Raw genomic sequence first — 15199 nt, 5'->3', positions numbered from 1 at the left:
CAAGTCATTGGTCGAAGCGGGTGTCGGAAATGTATCGTCGCTTCTCAATGGGGGTGTTGCCTTAGAGGTCCTATCTTTTGACCGACAATAGTATGTTGTGTTGTCCTGCAAGTCTGCCTCAGGGCTAGTGTGAACCTCGGAGGGGCGATTTTGTTGTTGTATGGTGCCGGGTTTGGGCACTTGGATGCCAAAGTCAATTAGTTGGCGGGTGCTTGGTCATGGGTCTGCCACCCATGTTGAGTGTCGGATCTAGTCGTTCGGGTGGCAGTCTTCAACTCGGCGGGTACACGGCCTTGGGGTCGGTGTGTCTGTGTTAATAACACTTTCTAAGGTGACTCTGGGACGTGTTGTAGGGTGCCGATTTTGGTCGCTTGTGTGGCAAAGTCATTGATCCGTTGCGTATGCAGTCTCAGGGCAGGTGTTTATTGAGATATATGGTTTTGGGCCGGACGCATACTATAGCTTGAGCTCAAATGAACAGTAAAGTCCAAAAAATTTGCATTGTTTTTGCAACACACATTGATAAGTTTTTTACACTAGTCAATGTGTACCTGCAACGCACGTTAATTTGGAAGTATATTAAGTGCATGCGGATATTAAGTAGGATATACATGTTATTATGTGATTATCACTATATTTGACATGAAATTAACTGCACGTTAAACGTGTTGAGCGCTCGACATTGAAGTAGTCTATGTCATTGGATTGACATGATTCGATGGCCGAGATTAATTGGATCTGTCCCTTTGGGTCTTTTTATATTGGTATAGATGTGTGCAAAATTTTGTGACGAAATCATATTCCTGAGAGTTAAAAAAAAAACAATGCTAAAAAGAGACCCTTTTTGGAACATCAATTTTTGCAGAGCATCGCTTTTGTTTTTCCGCATCTCTATGAATGCGAATCCATCACAAAAATTTGCATACATGTGAAACTTTTCTCAATATCTGTTGCAAAATAAAAATCTTATTTTACATACTTTTTTGGATTTTATTGTTCACCGAGCTCATTTGAGCTCGAGCTGAGAAGGGTAGCTTCGTTTTGGGCCACTTTTCTTTATTAATTTATCCTTTCTCTTCTTCTTCTTTTATCATCTGATCCTTTCTCTTCTTAATGAAAAATGAAAAGGCAAAGTTGCTCACAAAAGAAAAACTGCCGAGTATATGGATGTACTCCAAGCCAGTTCACGCGATTAGAAAAGGTAGTTTCATGTGAATTCAAACTGTGAGCCTTGAGTGTTCATTCATAATCTAAACTTTACATGCGCGCTTACTAGTTTGATCAAGGCTAACTAGGAGTACGTAATAATCAACACAAGGACTCTGGTTATTAACAAAGAACTGCGGTGCGCCGGTCGTCATCCCACATGATCGACCCTGTTGAGCAGCGCGGTGGCCATGGTGGTGAGCTGGTCGAACTCGCGGTTGGCCGCGGCCATCCTCCCCTTGGCCGCCGGCGCGCCGGCGAGCGCCGCCTCGCAGCCGATCCCGGCCTGCCCCGTGAGCGACAGCAGCGAGCGCGCCCGGTCCCACGCCCGCGCCGCCGCGTAGCCGCGCATGAACTGCAGCGCCGGGACGGAGGTGGCCCCGTAGAGGATCCCGCACGCCTCCAACCCGTCGCGCGCGCCCGGGTCCCGCTCGTCGCGCGCCATGGCGGTGGCGGCGTCCCGCGCCGACGTGCCGCGCGCCGCGGCGAGGTCCGCCGCGACGAGGAGGTGCGCGTGGCGGTCCGCCGTGGAGGCGCCCGGCCCGCTGGACCGCAGCGCCGCGGCGCAGAAGGCGTAGTCCACGAAGTCGCGGATCGCGTTGCACGAGTCCGCCACCGTGTCGGCGACCGGCGCGCCGGCGGAGGGAGCGGCTTGGACGGCCAGCGCTAGCGCAAGGACGAGGAGGAATGAGGTCCGGGTCGTCATGGTTTACTGGTGGTGGTTGTTGGCCTGACGCTAACGCTCGTGAAGACTGAAGTGTGATCAAGCTCGCTCGCTCGCTCGTATTTGTTTCCTGGTGTGGTTGTGGTGGGTAGGTGAGCTGATGAATGAATGGGAGCATATGCATGCATGCATGCGAGGCTTGTGTTTGTCCCATCGGATTTGCGTTTCTCTTCTTCCGGTGGTTGATCCGCCTGCACGGCACGAGCCATGAGTGATTGCGCTTGCATGCGGCTGCGGGGCAGGCGGAGCACGGTGCGCCCCGGTGTCGCCATTAACTCATGGACGAGGCGACGGATGGGTCACATTATTCTGGCGCGCTCCATTACTGCGCGTCTCTTCGTAGGTGGCATTCAATGGGACTTTATACGTATCGATGGATAGATGATCAGCAGTGCATGTACGGTGTACCAGCAGTAATTAGTGTGTGACATTTCGAGCGACCTGAGCCCAGGCCCCAGATCATCTCGTCTCAACTCATGTTACTCAACTGGCAGCAGCATCTTCTGATGAAATGGAAAGAGGGCAGAGAGAACGTGACGCTGGTTAAGACCGTACCGGGCGTGGTCACTCACGTTAGTATCATCATTTAAGAGGGCCGAGGGGAGGGACGATACAGAGACGTCCACCACCATCATGGCCGTGGCCACCACCTCTCCTATGCTCGGCGCTCTCCTCCTCCTCGCCCTCTTCTCGGCGGCCGGCGTCCACGGCGCCGCGCCTTCTTCACCGCTGGACCAGCTGTGCGGCAGCCTGGGCAGCTTCTACGTCACGCCGGAGCTCTGCGCGTCCGCGCTCTGCGTCGACGCATCCTCCTGCCGCTCCGCGCGCGGCGCGCCGGAGCTCGCGGCGCTCGCGACTAGGCTGGCGGCGGCCAACGCCACGGCGGCGAAGGCCAGCATCGAGTCCGCGCTCGCCCTCGACGCGGAGCGCGTCCCGGCGCCGGCCTCGGCGGCGGACGCCGACGCCAGGAAGGGCATGCGGTCGTGCCTGCAGCTCTACGCCGGCGCCGTCCCGGCGCTGCAGTGGGCGGCGCGGTCCGTCGCCGCGGGGCGATACAGCGGCGCGCGGGAGGTGCTGGAGGCGGCGCAGTACGTCGCGTCCGGGTGCGCCGGCATGGCTGGCGAGGCGACGCTGCCCAAGGAGAACGACCGGTTCAGCTCCATGGCCATCGTCGCGCACGCCGTCGTTGCATCCATGTCTACCACCTGACCACTCGATCAACCGGTCACCGAATTCATTAGCCTGCCACAATGTTTTAATGGTGTATTTGTGCCATTGTGTTTGTGGGTAACAATGGGTCGGTGAGATGTAGCTAAACTCTCGTGCTGTTTACGCAATTGTTATATGAAGCTTGTGTACATTTTTGTTTTGGTTCGCGGGGGCATGTGTACATTGCTAACTTGTGATCTAACCGATCGGTTGCCATTGATGATCCAAGTAGGCACTGTACGTCGTCTAAACATCACTTTAAAATGGTCAAACCCACTTTCAGATAGCGTAAGGGGGTTAGGAATTGGTACTAGATGTTTAGATGAGATGCATCATACATTTTTCATGGGGGCTGGAAGTGACGGTTAACGATGAGGAAGTAGGTAGTTGAAGGAAGAGGATGAAGTCATGCCTACGATAAACAATGTTTACTACACCTCTTTCATTAATATAAAATGTTTTAGATGTTTTAATATAAACTACATACGAATTGAAATGAATGAACAAATAATCTTAAACTGGTCGCCCGTGAATTTCACTGGGGTGGGCCCCTTCCTTCCCTGCTTCCAATCTCAATACTCCATATCAGCAAGCACTAGGGTGGGCCCCTTCCTTCCCTGCTTCCAATCTCAATACTCCATATCAGCAAGTACGTAAAATCCTTAATTAACTTTTAATAGGTTTAGCATTCCTTAAATAACTTTTAATAGGTCTACCATTGCTCGTCTTCTAAGACTAGCCACAATGAAGAATAACATACACTAGTAACATACACATATCCTTAAACTATGTTACTACCTTCATAGTGGTTAGTAAACATAAATATGGTGTCATGCAAAGCTTCATTTATTAGGTTATCACTACTGAAATCAGAAGATTTGCCATCAGCTACTTCTTTACCGTCTGCTTGCCGTCAGCTTCCAGAAAACAGAAGACAAAGCTGTGGCTGATGGCAAAGATCATTATTTGCCATCAGCCACTTCTTTGCCGTCTGCTGGCAGACGGCAAAGAGGGAGGTTGGCCCACTAATTAGCAAACCCTAACGGGCCCCCTCTTTCCCGTCTGCTAGCAGATGAAAAAGAGCAAAACGGCAGACGGCAAAGGTGTGGCAGAAAGCAAACGTGTAATTTGACTAACGGCCGCGCCCCACCCCGTCCCCTGCTCTCTCTATTTCTCTCCCTCTTCCTCCCCGACGACCACCGCCGCCCCACCACCCGCCGTCGCCCCACCACCCACACCGGCCACCTCCCCGTCACCACCGCGGCCTCGTCGCCCCCGCCGCCCTGCCGGCTCGGCGCCGCCGCGCCCAGGCCCCCCGCCCCGTCGCCCTGCCGCTCCGAAGCCCCGGCCGACGCCCTCTTCGGTGAGCCAATTTTTCCTGTTTTTTTGCTGTTTAATTGTTAGATTAGATATGTTAGTTGTAGGTTTAGTGCTAGATTAGATTAGTGCTAGGTTTTAGTTAAATAGTCATAATTAAAGGAAGTAAAAAAAGAAGAAAAAAGAATAAGAAAAGTAGAATAAGTAGAAGGGGGAAGAAGAAGAAGAAGAAGAAGAAGAAGAGGAGGAGGAGGAGGAGGAGGAGGAGGAGGAGGAGGAGGAGGAGGAAGAGGAGAAGAAGAAAAAGAGGAGAAGATGAGAAGAAAAGAGGAAAAAAGGAAAAGAAGGAAGAAGAAGAAGAATAATAAGAATAAGAATAAGAATAAGAAGAAGAATAAGAAGAAGAAGAAGAAGAAGAAGAAGAAGAAGAAGAAGAAGAAGAAGAAGAAGAGAAGGAAAGAAGAAGAAGAAGAAGAGAAGGAAAGAAGAAGAAGAAGAAGAAGAAGAAGAAGAAGAAGAAGAAGAAGAAGAAGAAGAAGAAGAAGAAGAAGAAGAAGAAGAAGAAGAAGAAGAAGTGCTCGACACGGCACGCCGACAACCCGACAACCCGACTTTCATCACTGTTCTTAAATCAATCCGTGTCAGGCAACCGAACCATAGATCCTGCTTTGGCCAACCCTCAATTACCAATTTCTTACTATCTAACCTAGCTTTTTTCCATCTATCTAACCTTTGTCTATGAAACCTCGAATGCCTCTATACAGTGACAAAAATAGCTTCGAACCTTGATTGTGTGTGTTCGTGCCAACTCCAATAGAGCATTTGGCCCTGTGAGACACAACCGATCCTTTGCTTCCTTCTCACTCAGCTTTTTGACTCAACAGTCCCCTTTAGGGTGTTTGTCAGTGGCGTCACCCGATAGGGTGTGTGCCCGACAACCTGACAACCCGACACCCCGAAACCCCGACACCCCGACACCCCTACACCACGACACCCAGACAGGACACCCCCGAAACCCCGACCCCGACACGACACCCCTACCCCGACACGACACCCCGACACCACGACACCCAGACACGACACCCCGACACCCCCGACCCCGGACACCTCTTCGGCCTCCAGTTGACCGAAAAGGTGCTCTTCGTCCTTCTAGAGGCTGACCGGGTCATATATTGGTGAATTATGAGTTAGGTCATATATTTTTCGATTTTGTTATAAAACATCATATTTGTGTTGGACGGGTGGATTTAAATGTGCAGTTGTTTCGTCGTTGCGAGGGTCTGGTGTTCGACGACCTCCCCGTGCATTCGACGAGCTCCGCCCCTGCGTTCGTGGGTGAGCACAAATGACATCTCCTCCTTCCCCCTTCATTTGCTCTGTTCCGGTCTTCGTGCTGATGAAACTTGCTAGCTATAAGTGTTTTCAATCATCAGTATGTGTGACCACTATGCGTCTCCCGTTTGAAAGGGTTACATCTATAAATATGCATGCATTTGCATATTTATAACCGTGATTCTTTCGAGTTGTCCAACTTTATCCATGGACAACCTGAGTATGTGTAGATTGGGTTCATTTTCCCATATGCTCTGCTCCGGATTCGATGCAGAATTTCGCCAATGCCTCCCTGTTGTTCTCTGGGTACACATCCTCTCTGCTTATTGCCGAGACATGTATCAGGAGAACAACGGGGAGGTGCTGCCGAAATTTTGCATCGGATCCGGAGCAGAGCATGGGAAAACGAACCCAATCTACACATTCTCGGGTGGGATTAGGGCCTATCTTTACCTATTAGCGTCTAGGTTGCATGGACATAATAAAACTCACAAACTCCATTAACTGATGAATATGTTTTGCTGAATTATGTATATATTTTTTGTCTATCCAGTAGCTAGGCAAGATGAGTGATCGTGCGTGGATGTACACCGGTCGCACTAGTCAGGAAGACATGACCGGTGAATGGTTAACAAAAACCAAGGGGTTTGTGAGAGCCGCATTTGCAAATGGCCAAAGAAAAACCTGGTGCCCCTGTGTCCGGTGCAACAACTATCATAGGAGGAACGAGCTTGAAATGAGTAAACACATGCAGAAGTTTGGTTTTACGCCTGCTTATATGGTCTGGACATTTTATGGTGAGTCTGCCCAACGAGCCAGAGCCGAGGTGGTTCGTCGTTGCACCGACGAGCATGGTACCGGGATGGAAGACATGGTGCAAAAATTTGATGATGCTCGGGACTCGGACGATGAGATGGAGGAATTTGCAAAGGCCTTCAATGAAATGTTGGAGTCTTCAAAACGTCCTCTCCACGAGCACACTGAGCTTTTTCAGCTGGATGCCATCTCACAAATAATGGCTCTGAAGGCTTAATTCAACTTGGGCAGAGAATGCTACGACGCGATGAGGATAGTATTTGGACGTTTTCTGCCCAAAGGCCATGTACTACCTGCAAACCTGTACCAGTCAGACAAAATCCTCCATGCTCTTAAGATGCCCTATGAGAAGATACATGCATGTGAGAAAGGATGTGCCTTATTTAGGCTTCAGTATGCGGACTTGAACTATTGCCCCATTTGCAAGTCATCCAGGTATGTTGTGGTAGACACCGGTACAGATGAGAAGACGCAGACAATCCCCGTTAATGTTCTTCTGTATATGCCAATCATACCAAGACTTCAATGTCTTTTCATGGTCGAAGAGACGGCCAAACGGAGGACATGGCACAACACGGGCAAAAGAACCCAACTAGATGCATATGGGAATCTGATGATGGTGCAAACATCGGATGGTGAAGCGTGGAAGCGCTTTGATGCATTACATGCGGAAAAAGTGGCAGATCCAAGGCATCCTCGAGTTTCCATCAGCATGGATGGGTTCAGTGTGTTTGGTCTGACGGCAGCCCAATACAGTTGTTGGCCCGTATTTGTCATTCCACTCAATCCCCCCGGACAGATTATGCAAAGAAAGAACATTTTCCTGACATTGATAATTCCAGGGCCCAACTATCCGGGGAAGAATATGAATGTGTACATGCAGCCGCTTAAGGACGAATTGCAAGAAGCTTGGGATAATTGGTTCAAGACATACGACGCCTTTAGCAAACAGAACTTCATAATGCATGTCTAGTACATGTACTCCATGCATGACTTGCCGGTGTATGCGCTATTCTGTGATGACTGGTGTGTGCATGGAAGGTTCCCGTGCCCCACATGCAAGGCAGCTCTTGAGTTTCGTTAGCTGCAGGCCGGTCAGAAGTTTTCTTTCTTAGACTTGCATAGATAGTGTGACGCTCGGATAATTAGGCTACAGTAGTCCCATGTTAATGATGCCACATCACCACAGTTACTGTTGTTAATCTCGCGTTATTTCAAAACCGATTCAAATTCAAATTTGAATTTAAGTCAAACAATAAAAGTTTCCAAACATTAAACTAAAATGCTTTAAACGTGTCAAATAATTCATGAGTAATAATGGTGGAGAAACCACATTTTTAAAACATGTTTAAATGCTCAAAAGTAATTAACACAGTGGCTTGGGCGATTAAATAAATGCCTTTTGTAATTGATAAAACATTAAACTATTTTATTTGGAAGTCAAACTTTTTATGCCAGAGGCTTAATTTACAACACTATTTAACGTGAATGCACCCGTCTCTAAAGCATAACCCCAAAATGATAGCGATAAATCAGTAAGAGACATCATAGATCGCACCATATCCATTAAAGTACGGTTACGACGTTCGGACACACCATTATATTGTGGTGTTCCAGGTGGCGTGAGTTGCGAAACTATTCCACATTGTTTAATGAAGACCAAACTCGTAACTCAAATATTCTCCTCCACGATCAGATCGCAAAAACTTTATTTTCTTGTTACGATGATTTTCCACTTCACTCTGAAATTCTTTGAACTTTTCAAACGCTTTAGACTTATGCTTCATTAAGTAGATATACCCATATCTGCTCAAATCATCTATGAAGGTAAGAAAATAATGATACCCGCCATGTGCCTCAACTCTCATTGGACCGCATACATCGGTATGTATTATTTCCAATAAGTCAGTAGCTCGTTCCATTGTTCCAGAGAATGGAGTTTTAGTCATCTTGCCCATGAGGCATGGTTCGCAAGCACCAAGTGATTCACAATCAAGTGATTCCAAAAGCCCATCAGCATGGAGTTTCTTCATGTGCTTTACACCAATATGACCTAAATGGCAGTGCCACAAATAAGTTGCACTATCGTTATCAACTTTGCATCTTTTGGCTTCAATATTATGAACATGTTTATCACCACGATCGAGATTCAACAAAAATAGACCACTCAGCAAGGGTGCATGACCATAAAGGATATTACTCATATAAATAGAACAACCATTATTCTCTGATTTAAATGAATAACCGTCTCGCATCAAACAAGATCCAGATATAATGTTCATGCTCAATGCTGGCACCAAATAACAATTATTCAGGTCTAAAACTAATCCCGAAGGTAGATGTAGAGGTAGCGTGCCGACGGCGATCATATCGACCTTGGAACCATTTCCGACGCGCATCGTCACCTCATCCTTAGCCAATCTTCATTCAATCCGTAGCCCTTGTTTCGAGTTGCAAATATGCGCAAGAAAACCAGTATCAAATACCCAGGCGCTACTACGAGCATTAGTAAGGTACACATCAATAACATGTATATCAAATATACCATTCACATTGCCATCCTTCTTATCCGCCAAATACTTGGGGCAGTTCCGCTTCCAGTGACCAGTCCCTTTGCAGTAGAAGCACCCAGTTTCAGGCTTAGGTCTAGACTTGGGTTTCTTCTCCCGAGCGGCAACATTCTTGCCGTTCTTCTTGAAGTTCCCCTTCTTTCCTTTGCCATTTTTCTTGAAACTAGTGGTCTTGTTGACCATCAACACTTGATGCTCCTTTTTGATTTCTACCTCCGCAACCTTTACACTACTAGGGAAAACCCTAGCAGTAGCACGGGTATTTTGCCTATCAGTAGTGCGGGACGATGCGCTACTGATAAGGCGCTACAGATAATGTGTAGCAGTAACGCGCTTTAGTGCAGAGCGCTGCTGCTAATATGTGCAGCGCTTTTTAGCAGGAAGCGCTATGGTAAGGGAACGCTACTGCTAACTTTGTTCCCCTCGCTGCTGCTAGTTTTATTAGTTTCTATTTTTTTTCTGCATATTTGTTTCGTATTTGAATAGGCTTTATACAATAATCTTTAGCATATCATACACATACAAATGTAATCATAGCATATACATAAAAATAGTCTCATCAAATCATGTCATCATCATAATCACCATCCAACACAAAGTGGTCTCTTGTCATCATCTTGAAAATAGCGATACAAGTCTCGATTACTTGCAACTACATCGTCATCCATCTAAACAATGATATACGCGAGAAGAGCTATCACTATGAGTGAGAGAGGAACTATGAAGTACATGAGTTCGTATACCTCACTCGCATTAGCGTGAACCTAAACTAACTACAGACTGTCGCTCGGAAACCGGAAACCGGTACACCTGGGCCTGACACTCCGGCCACTCGTCGTATATTCCTGGTGTAGCACTTCTTCGCCATCGGTGATCTATGCACCTGCATCATCACATGATTTGATGATATGCAACATATATAGTTGAGCAACAAAAAGAGTCAGACTTGGCAAAAATAGAAGCAACATATCATAAGCATAAATAACAAAGTTCATCGTACCCAAAATGCCCTAACTAGAGTGATCTTCGCTAGTCGAGGAGGAGGACAGTTTAATTACATCACAAATAAAGTTTCGCCGTGCATAACTCAAAGTTTTGTCATACATAAAGTATGGACTAAACAGACACATTGTCATATATCGACAATCACTCCAACATGTCGTGCCATCCATCCATGTCAGGGAGATAGTCCTCGAGCTTAGTGAAAGGCTTCATGTCGAGACGCTGAGAGGCTACGCGTGTTCGGACGTCTTCCCGCGACATTTTTCCTTCTTCGTAGAACATCCCTGTTTTTTCGAGGACCTCCTTCATGATGATTTGGGCAAGTTCGCGCTGGATGTGATAGAACTCAGCTCGAAGTCGATGATCCTCGATATCTCCTAAGTCCTTTGCCAATTGCAGAATATGGGCATCGCCGGATTTAGGTGACATGCGAAGGTTCTGGTGATCCCGTCTGTACTCCAGCATGTGGTGTAGGACATAGAATCCATCATTAAGAGAATCACTCGGTTGCTGGATGCATCAGGAGTTGGTCTTATGGCTGAAGGCGGGCCTGTCGTTCCTTGTCTTCTTGTCGTTGACCTCTCCACCCCGTTTGCCATAGTAAAAGATAGCACTGTCGAGAACAGACTTGATGTGGGTGTAATCCTTTTTGGTAATGTTCTTCGACGAGTCCAAGTAAACTGCGTGGGAGTATCAGGGGTAGAGGATGATGAGGACGACGCGCCCACCGCTGCGCAAAATAAGTACACCTCAAATTTATTAGCCTCCACCGTATAAATGAATGATTGAAATCGAAGGAAGGATATCCGCGCGGATGATTTACAGGGGATGATAAGGCACGAGAATTGCCTCCTTGTCCTTATTGGCGAGCATGAAATTGACGAGGTAGTCCCTCGCGTATTCATAGTGCTTTGCGCAGACTACCAAGAAGCCCTCGTGCATGAAGTACGGGTCAGTGACACAGATAAAAGGTATCTGCTCAACCCCGATGAGGTAGTTCATGTGCAAGGCATAAAGGCGAACAAATGTAAAATCCAGCTTCTTCCAGTGAAACATGTCGAAGATGTAATCGAATCGAAGGAAGAACTTCTCCGCGGGGAATGTGTCGACGTACGACAATTGCCGCGGCACGTTAACCATGTAGAGTGGGTATCCTGGATTTTCCAAGGCAAGGAGGCCTTTCTCTCTCCACAACACATCATCATGAAGTCTCCTTACATCGCCAAATCTGGCCCCTATCGCTGCATTAGGTAGGATTGGTTCACCGGTGATATGTGTTATGTCTTGAGCTTGCGTTGGTTTTTCCTTGAAGAGGAAAGGGTGATGCAGCAATAGTAGCGTAAGTATTTCCCTCAGTTTTTGAGAACCAAGGTATCAATCCAGTAGGAGGCTCCTCAAAAGTCCCACGCACCTACACAAACAAACAAAGAACTCGCAACCAACACAATAAAGGGGTTGTCAATCCCTTCACAGACACTTGCGAAAGTGAGATCTAATAAAGATAGTATGATAAGATAAATATATTTTTGGTATTTTATAATATATATACAAAAAGTAAAGATGCAAATAAAGGTAGATTGGAAGCAAATATGATAAGAGATAGACCCGAGGGCCATAGGTTTCACTAGTGGCTTCTCTCAAGATAGCATAAGTATTACGGTGGGTGAACAAATTACTGTCGAGCAATTGATAGAAAAGCGAATAATTATGAGATTATCTAGGCATGATCATGTATATAGGCATCACGTCCGTAACAAGTAGACCAACTCCTGCCTGCATCTACTACTATTACTCCACACATCGACCGACTCCTGCCTGCATCTAGAGTATTAAGTTCACAAGAACAGAGTAACACATTAAGCAAGATGACATGATGTAGAGGGATAAACTCAAGCAATATAATATAAACCCCATCTTTTTATCCTCGATGGCAACAATACAATACGTGCCTTGCAACCCTTTCTGTCACTGGGTAAGGACACCGCAAGATTGAACCCAAAGCTAAGCACTTCTCCCATGGCAAGAAAGATCAATCTAGTAGGCCAAACCAAACTGATAATTCGAAGAGACTTGCAAAGATAACTCAATCATACATAAAAGAATTCAGAGAAGATTCAAATATTATTCATAGATAAACTTGATCATAAACCCACAATTCATCGGATCTCGACAAACACACCGCAAAAGGAGTTTACATCGAATAGATCTCCATGAGAGAGGGGGAGAACATTGTATTGAGATCCAAAAAGAGAGAAGAAGCCATCTAGCTAATAACTATGGACCCGTAGGTCTGTGGTAAACTACTCACAACTCATCGGAGGGGCAAGGATGTTGATGTAGAAGCCCTCCGTGGTCGATTCCCCCTCCGGCGGAGCGCCGACGAAGGCTCCAAGATGGGATCTCGTGGATACAGAAGGTTACGACGGTGGAAATTGTGTTCCGGTTGCTCCCTGGATGTTTTTGGGGTACGTAGGCTTATATAGGAGGAAGAAGTACGTCGGTGGACGCCCGAGGGGCCCACAAGACAGGGGCGCGCCCTATAGGGGGGGGGGGCGCCCTCCTATCTCGTGGGAGCCTTGGCTGCTTCTTGACTTGCACTCCAAGTCCTCTGGATCACGTTCGTTCCAAAAATCACGCTCCCGAAGGTTTCATTCCATTTGGACTCCGTTTGATATTACTTTTCTTCGAAATACTGAAGTAGGCAAAAAAACCAGCAATACGGGTTGGGCCTCCGGTTAGTAGGTTAGTCCCAAAAATGATATAAATGTGTAAAATAAATCCCATAAACATCCAAAAGGGGTAATATAATAGCATGGAACAATCAAAAATTATAGATACGTTGGAGGCGTATCAATATGCCATTTTGCCGCACCGGGGATATCTATACGGTCTTGAACCCGAGGCTGCTGAGGGGGCTGGATCATAGAAGCAGTTTTTTTGCCTTTCCTCGGTATCTTCCTAGACTACTTTGGTACCGGAAGGTTGTCCATAATACGTTCAAACTCCCGAGGCGGCAATTCAGGCACCGAGTCATGACGCTCAAACCCTAAGTAGGCGCCAGGATTGACATACTGTTGGGTGTCATCGTCATCCTCATCCTCATCTATGGCGACGTCACCAGTGACTAATGGAGCCTCTTCCTCATCCCCTCCGCTATCACCCAGCACGATAGCCGACGCTAATTGAGTAGGTGAGGTGTTGATGTTCAGACCTAACTGCATGCTCGTGGGTGTGCTCCCGGCCGCCTCCAGACGAAGCACACTCTTTGGCCACAACAGGACCCACCCATTGCAACAATCATCAAGCCGCCGCGGGTCTCATCGTCATCCCCCACTAGTACCAGAAGAGCCAAATTCTCGTGGCCCGGTTTGACACTGGCCATGGAAGCCTTGAAGACGTCCGGGGGGATCGGCTGGATGTGGAACAATGGTTCCTTCGGCTCCATTATCATCGCCTTCCCCACGTCCACCTTCTAGTCGTCGATGGTGTACAATATGGTGCACGGGGTTTCGTCGGCCTGCAAAGAAAAGTCTGAGACGTGAGACATCCGAAAGGCAACGAAAATGGGAGATTATACATTTATTGAAGAGGACCGGTGTGACAGATACCGTGAGGGCGTCGAGCTCAGCCAAAGATGAAGCACCATTGAGCATGTCCGGTGCCGGAGACGGCGCCAGAGCAGGTGCGGGAGCTGGTGCGGGAGCAGGTACAGGAGCCGGTGCGGGAGCCGGTGCGGGAGCAGGTGCAGCTGCAGGTGCTAGTGCATCGCTAGTCGAGCTGCTCCCCAAGAAGTCAGCAAGGGGAAAGTTCATTGCATTTTTTTTCTGGATTTTTCTTGCTCCAATTGGAAACGGCTGGAACCAAGGTAGTAGACATATCTACAAGCACCTGTTTTGCGGCAGCTACCGCTGTTGCGACTGTCTCAGATGATTTCTTCTCAACCGCAATCTCAACTTTCTTGTCGATGTTTTCTTCAGTTAACCTCCGTCTTTCCTTTCTCTCCTCCTGGTCTCACGGTAGTACTTCTTCCATGTGGCGCCGTCTCCGACACCATGCACGCGTCCATATGACGGTCGAGTCTCCACCGGGAGTCCTTTCAATATGTTCAATGCCTGGTTGAATGGAGTGTCCCACTTGGGCCTCGCCAGCGCCTCAGACAGTGAGTCGCTTTCGGCTGCAATCCTGTGCTGCTCTCTCTGCAAAAGGCGCAAGGATCATTTACAAATATGACTAACGTGTAGTCAAATTGATCAGAAACTAAAATTACCAGCAGTTTCATGAACTCCGTCATGACTGCGTTCGTCTCGAAAACCTTCTTCACTAGGTCCCAACGGTGCCGGGCCCTGAGGATGTCATGCTCCTGCGGGACGGTGAACTCTGCCAATGGGTCTGGGATGCCCAGACTCGCGGCTTCCGCGTCCTGCTTGGCCCATATGGACCTCTTCCCGCCGTAACCACGGCTTCCCAGGTGGTGGCACCCAATGTTCCTCTATTGAAGCCCCTTCATGTACTTCGACTCTTTTTTGGCAGCTTCAGCCTCGCAAGCCGCCTTGAATATTTGAAAGTTCTCTGCCGTGATTGTCGAATTATCCTTTACAATTTCGGAGTAGGCTTCCTTTTTGTTGACGATCCGATATTTCCCCCTTGATTTCCAGGTGGCCAACGCGTCGCTAAACTTGGTCATGGCATGTTTGTTTATCTTCTTCATTGTCGGGTCCTTATCTGGATCTTTATAATCCATTTCATTCCGGCCCGGGAACAAGAATATCTGGTGCAACTTCTTTAGGAGGGAGGGCCTCATATTATCTATCTTCTTTAGTTTCTCATCGTTGATGGTGGCAGTTGTCTGTATGATGCAGCCTATTTGATTGCCGTAGCACGCGCGCGCTTCCTCGGGCGTGGTTGGCTCAAAATTACCGTCGTCCACCTTCGTGACCACCAGTCTAGTAGTCCTGAGTTTGTTAGGAAACCGTTGCCTCCTTGCTTTCGGTTCTATACCGGCTCCGCTAGTCTCGGCGCCGGT

The 15199-nt window shown here is 47.7% G+C and overlaps 2 protein-coding genes across 2 annotated transcripts; one reads left to right on the top strand and one right to left on the bottom strand.

Moving 5' to 3' along the window:
* Positions 1-1149: 1149 nt before the first annotated feature.
* Positions 1150-2237, bottom strand: LOC123115718 (uncharacterized). Its single transcript, XM_044536820.1, has one exon. The coding sequence runs from the start codon at positions 1910-1912 to the stop codon at positions 1358-1360; it is 555 nt and encodes a 184-aa protein (XP_044392755.1). The 5' UTR covers positions 1913-2237; the 3' UTR covers positions 1150-1357.
* Positions 2238-2426: 189 nt separating this feature from the next.
* On the top strand, positions 2427-3299 carry LOC123115717 (uncharacterized). The gene has a single exon (XM_044536818.1). The coding sequence runs from the start codon at positions 2564-2566 to the stop codon at positions 3137-3139; it is 576 nt and encodes a 191-aa protein (XP_044392753.1). The 5' UTR covers positions 2427-2563; the 3' UTR covers positions 3140-3299.
* Positions 3300-15199: the final 11900 nt, after the last annotated feature.

This window comes from Triticum aestivum, chromosome 5B, assembly GCF_018294505.1.
Source record: "Triticum aestivum cultivar Chinese Spring chromosome 5B, IWGSC CS RefSeq v2.1, whole genome shotgun sequence".
Taxonomy (NCBI): domain Eukaryota; kingdom Viridiplantae; phylum Streptophyta; class Magnoliopsida; order Poales; family Poaceae; genus Triticum; species Triticum aestivum.
The sequence above is the reverse complement of the archived record's forward strand: the minus strand, read 5'-3'. Positions and strand labels throughout refer to the sequence as shown.

Coding starts and splice junctions, on each gene's coding strand:
- LOC123115718 (XM_044536820.1), bottom strand. CDS start 1,912: ATGACGACCCGGACCTCATTCCTCCTCGTCCTTGCGCTAGCGCTGGCC.
- LOC123115717 (XM_044536818.1), top strand. CDS start 2,564: ATGGCCGTGGCCACCACCTCTCCTATGCTCGGCGCTCTCCTCCTCCTC.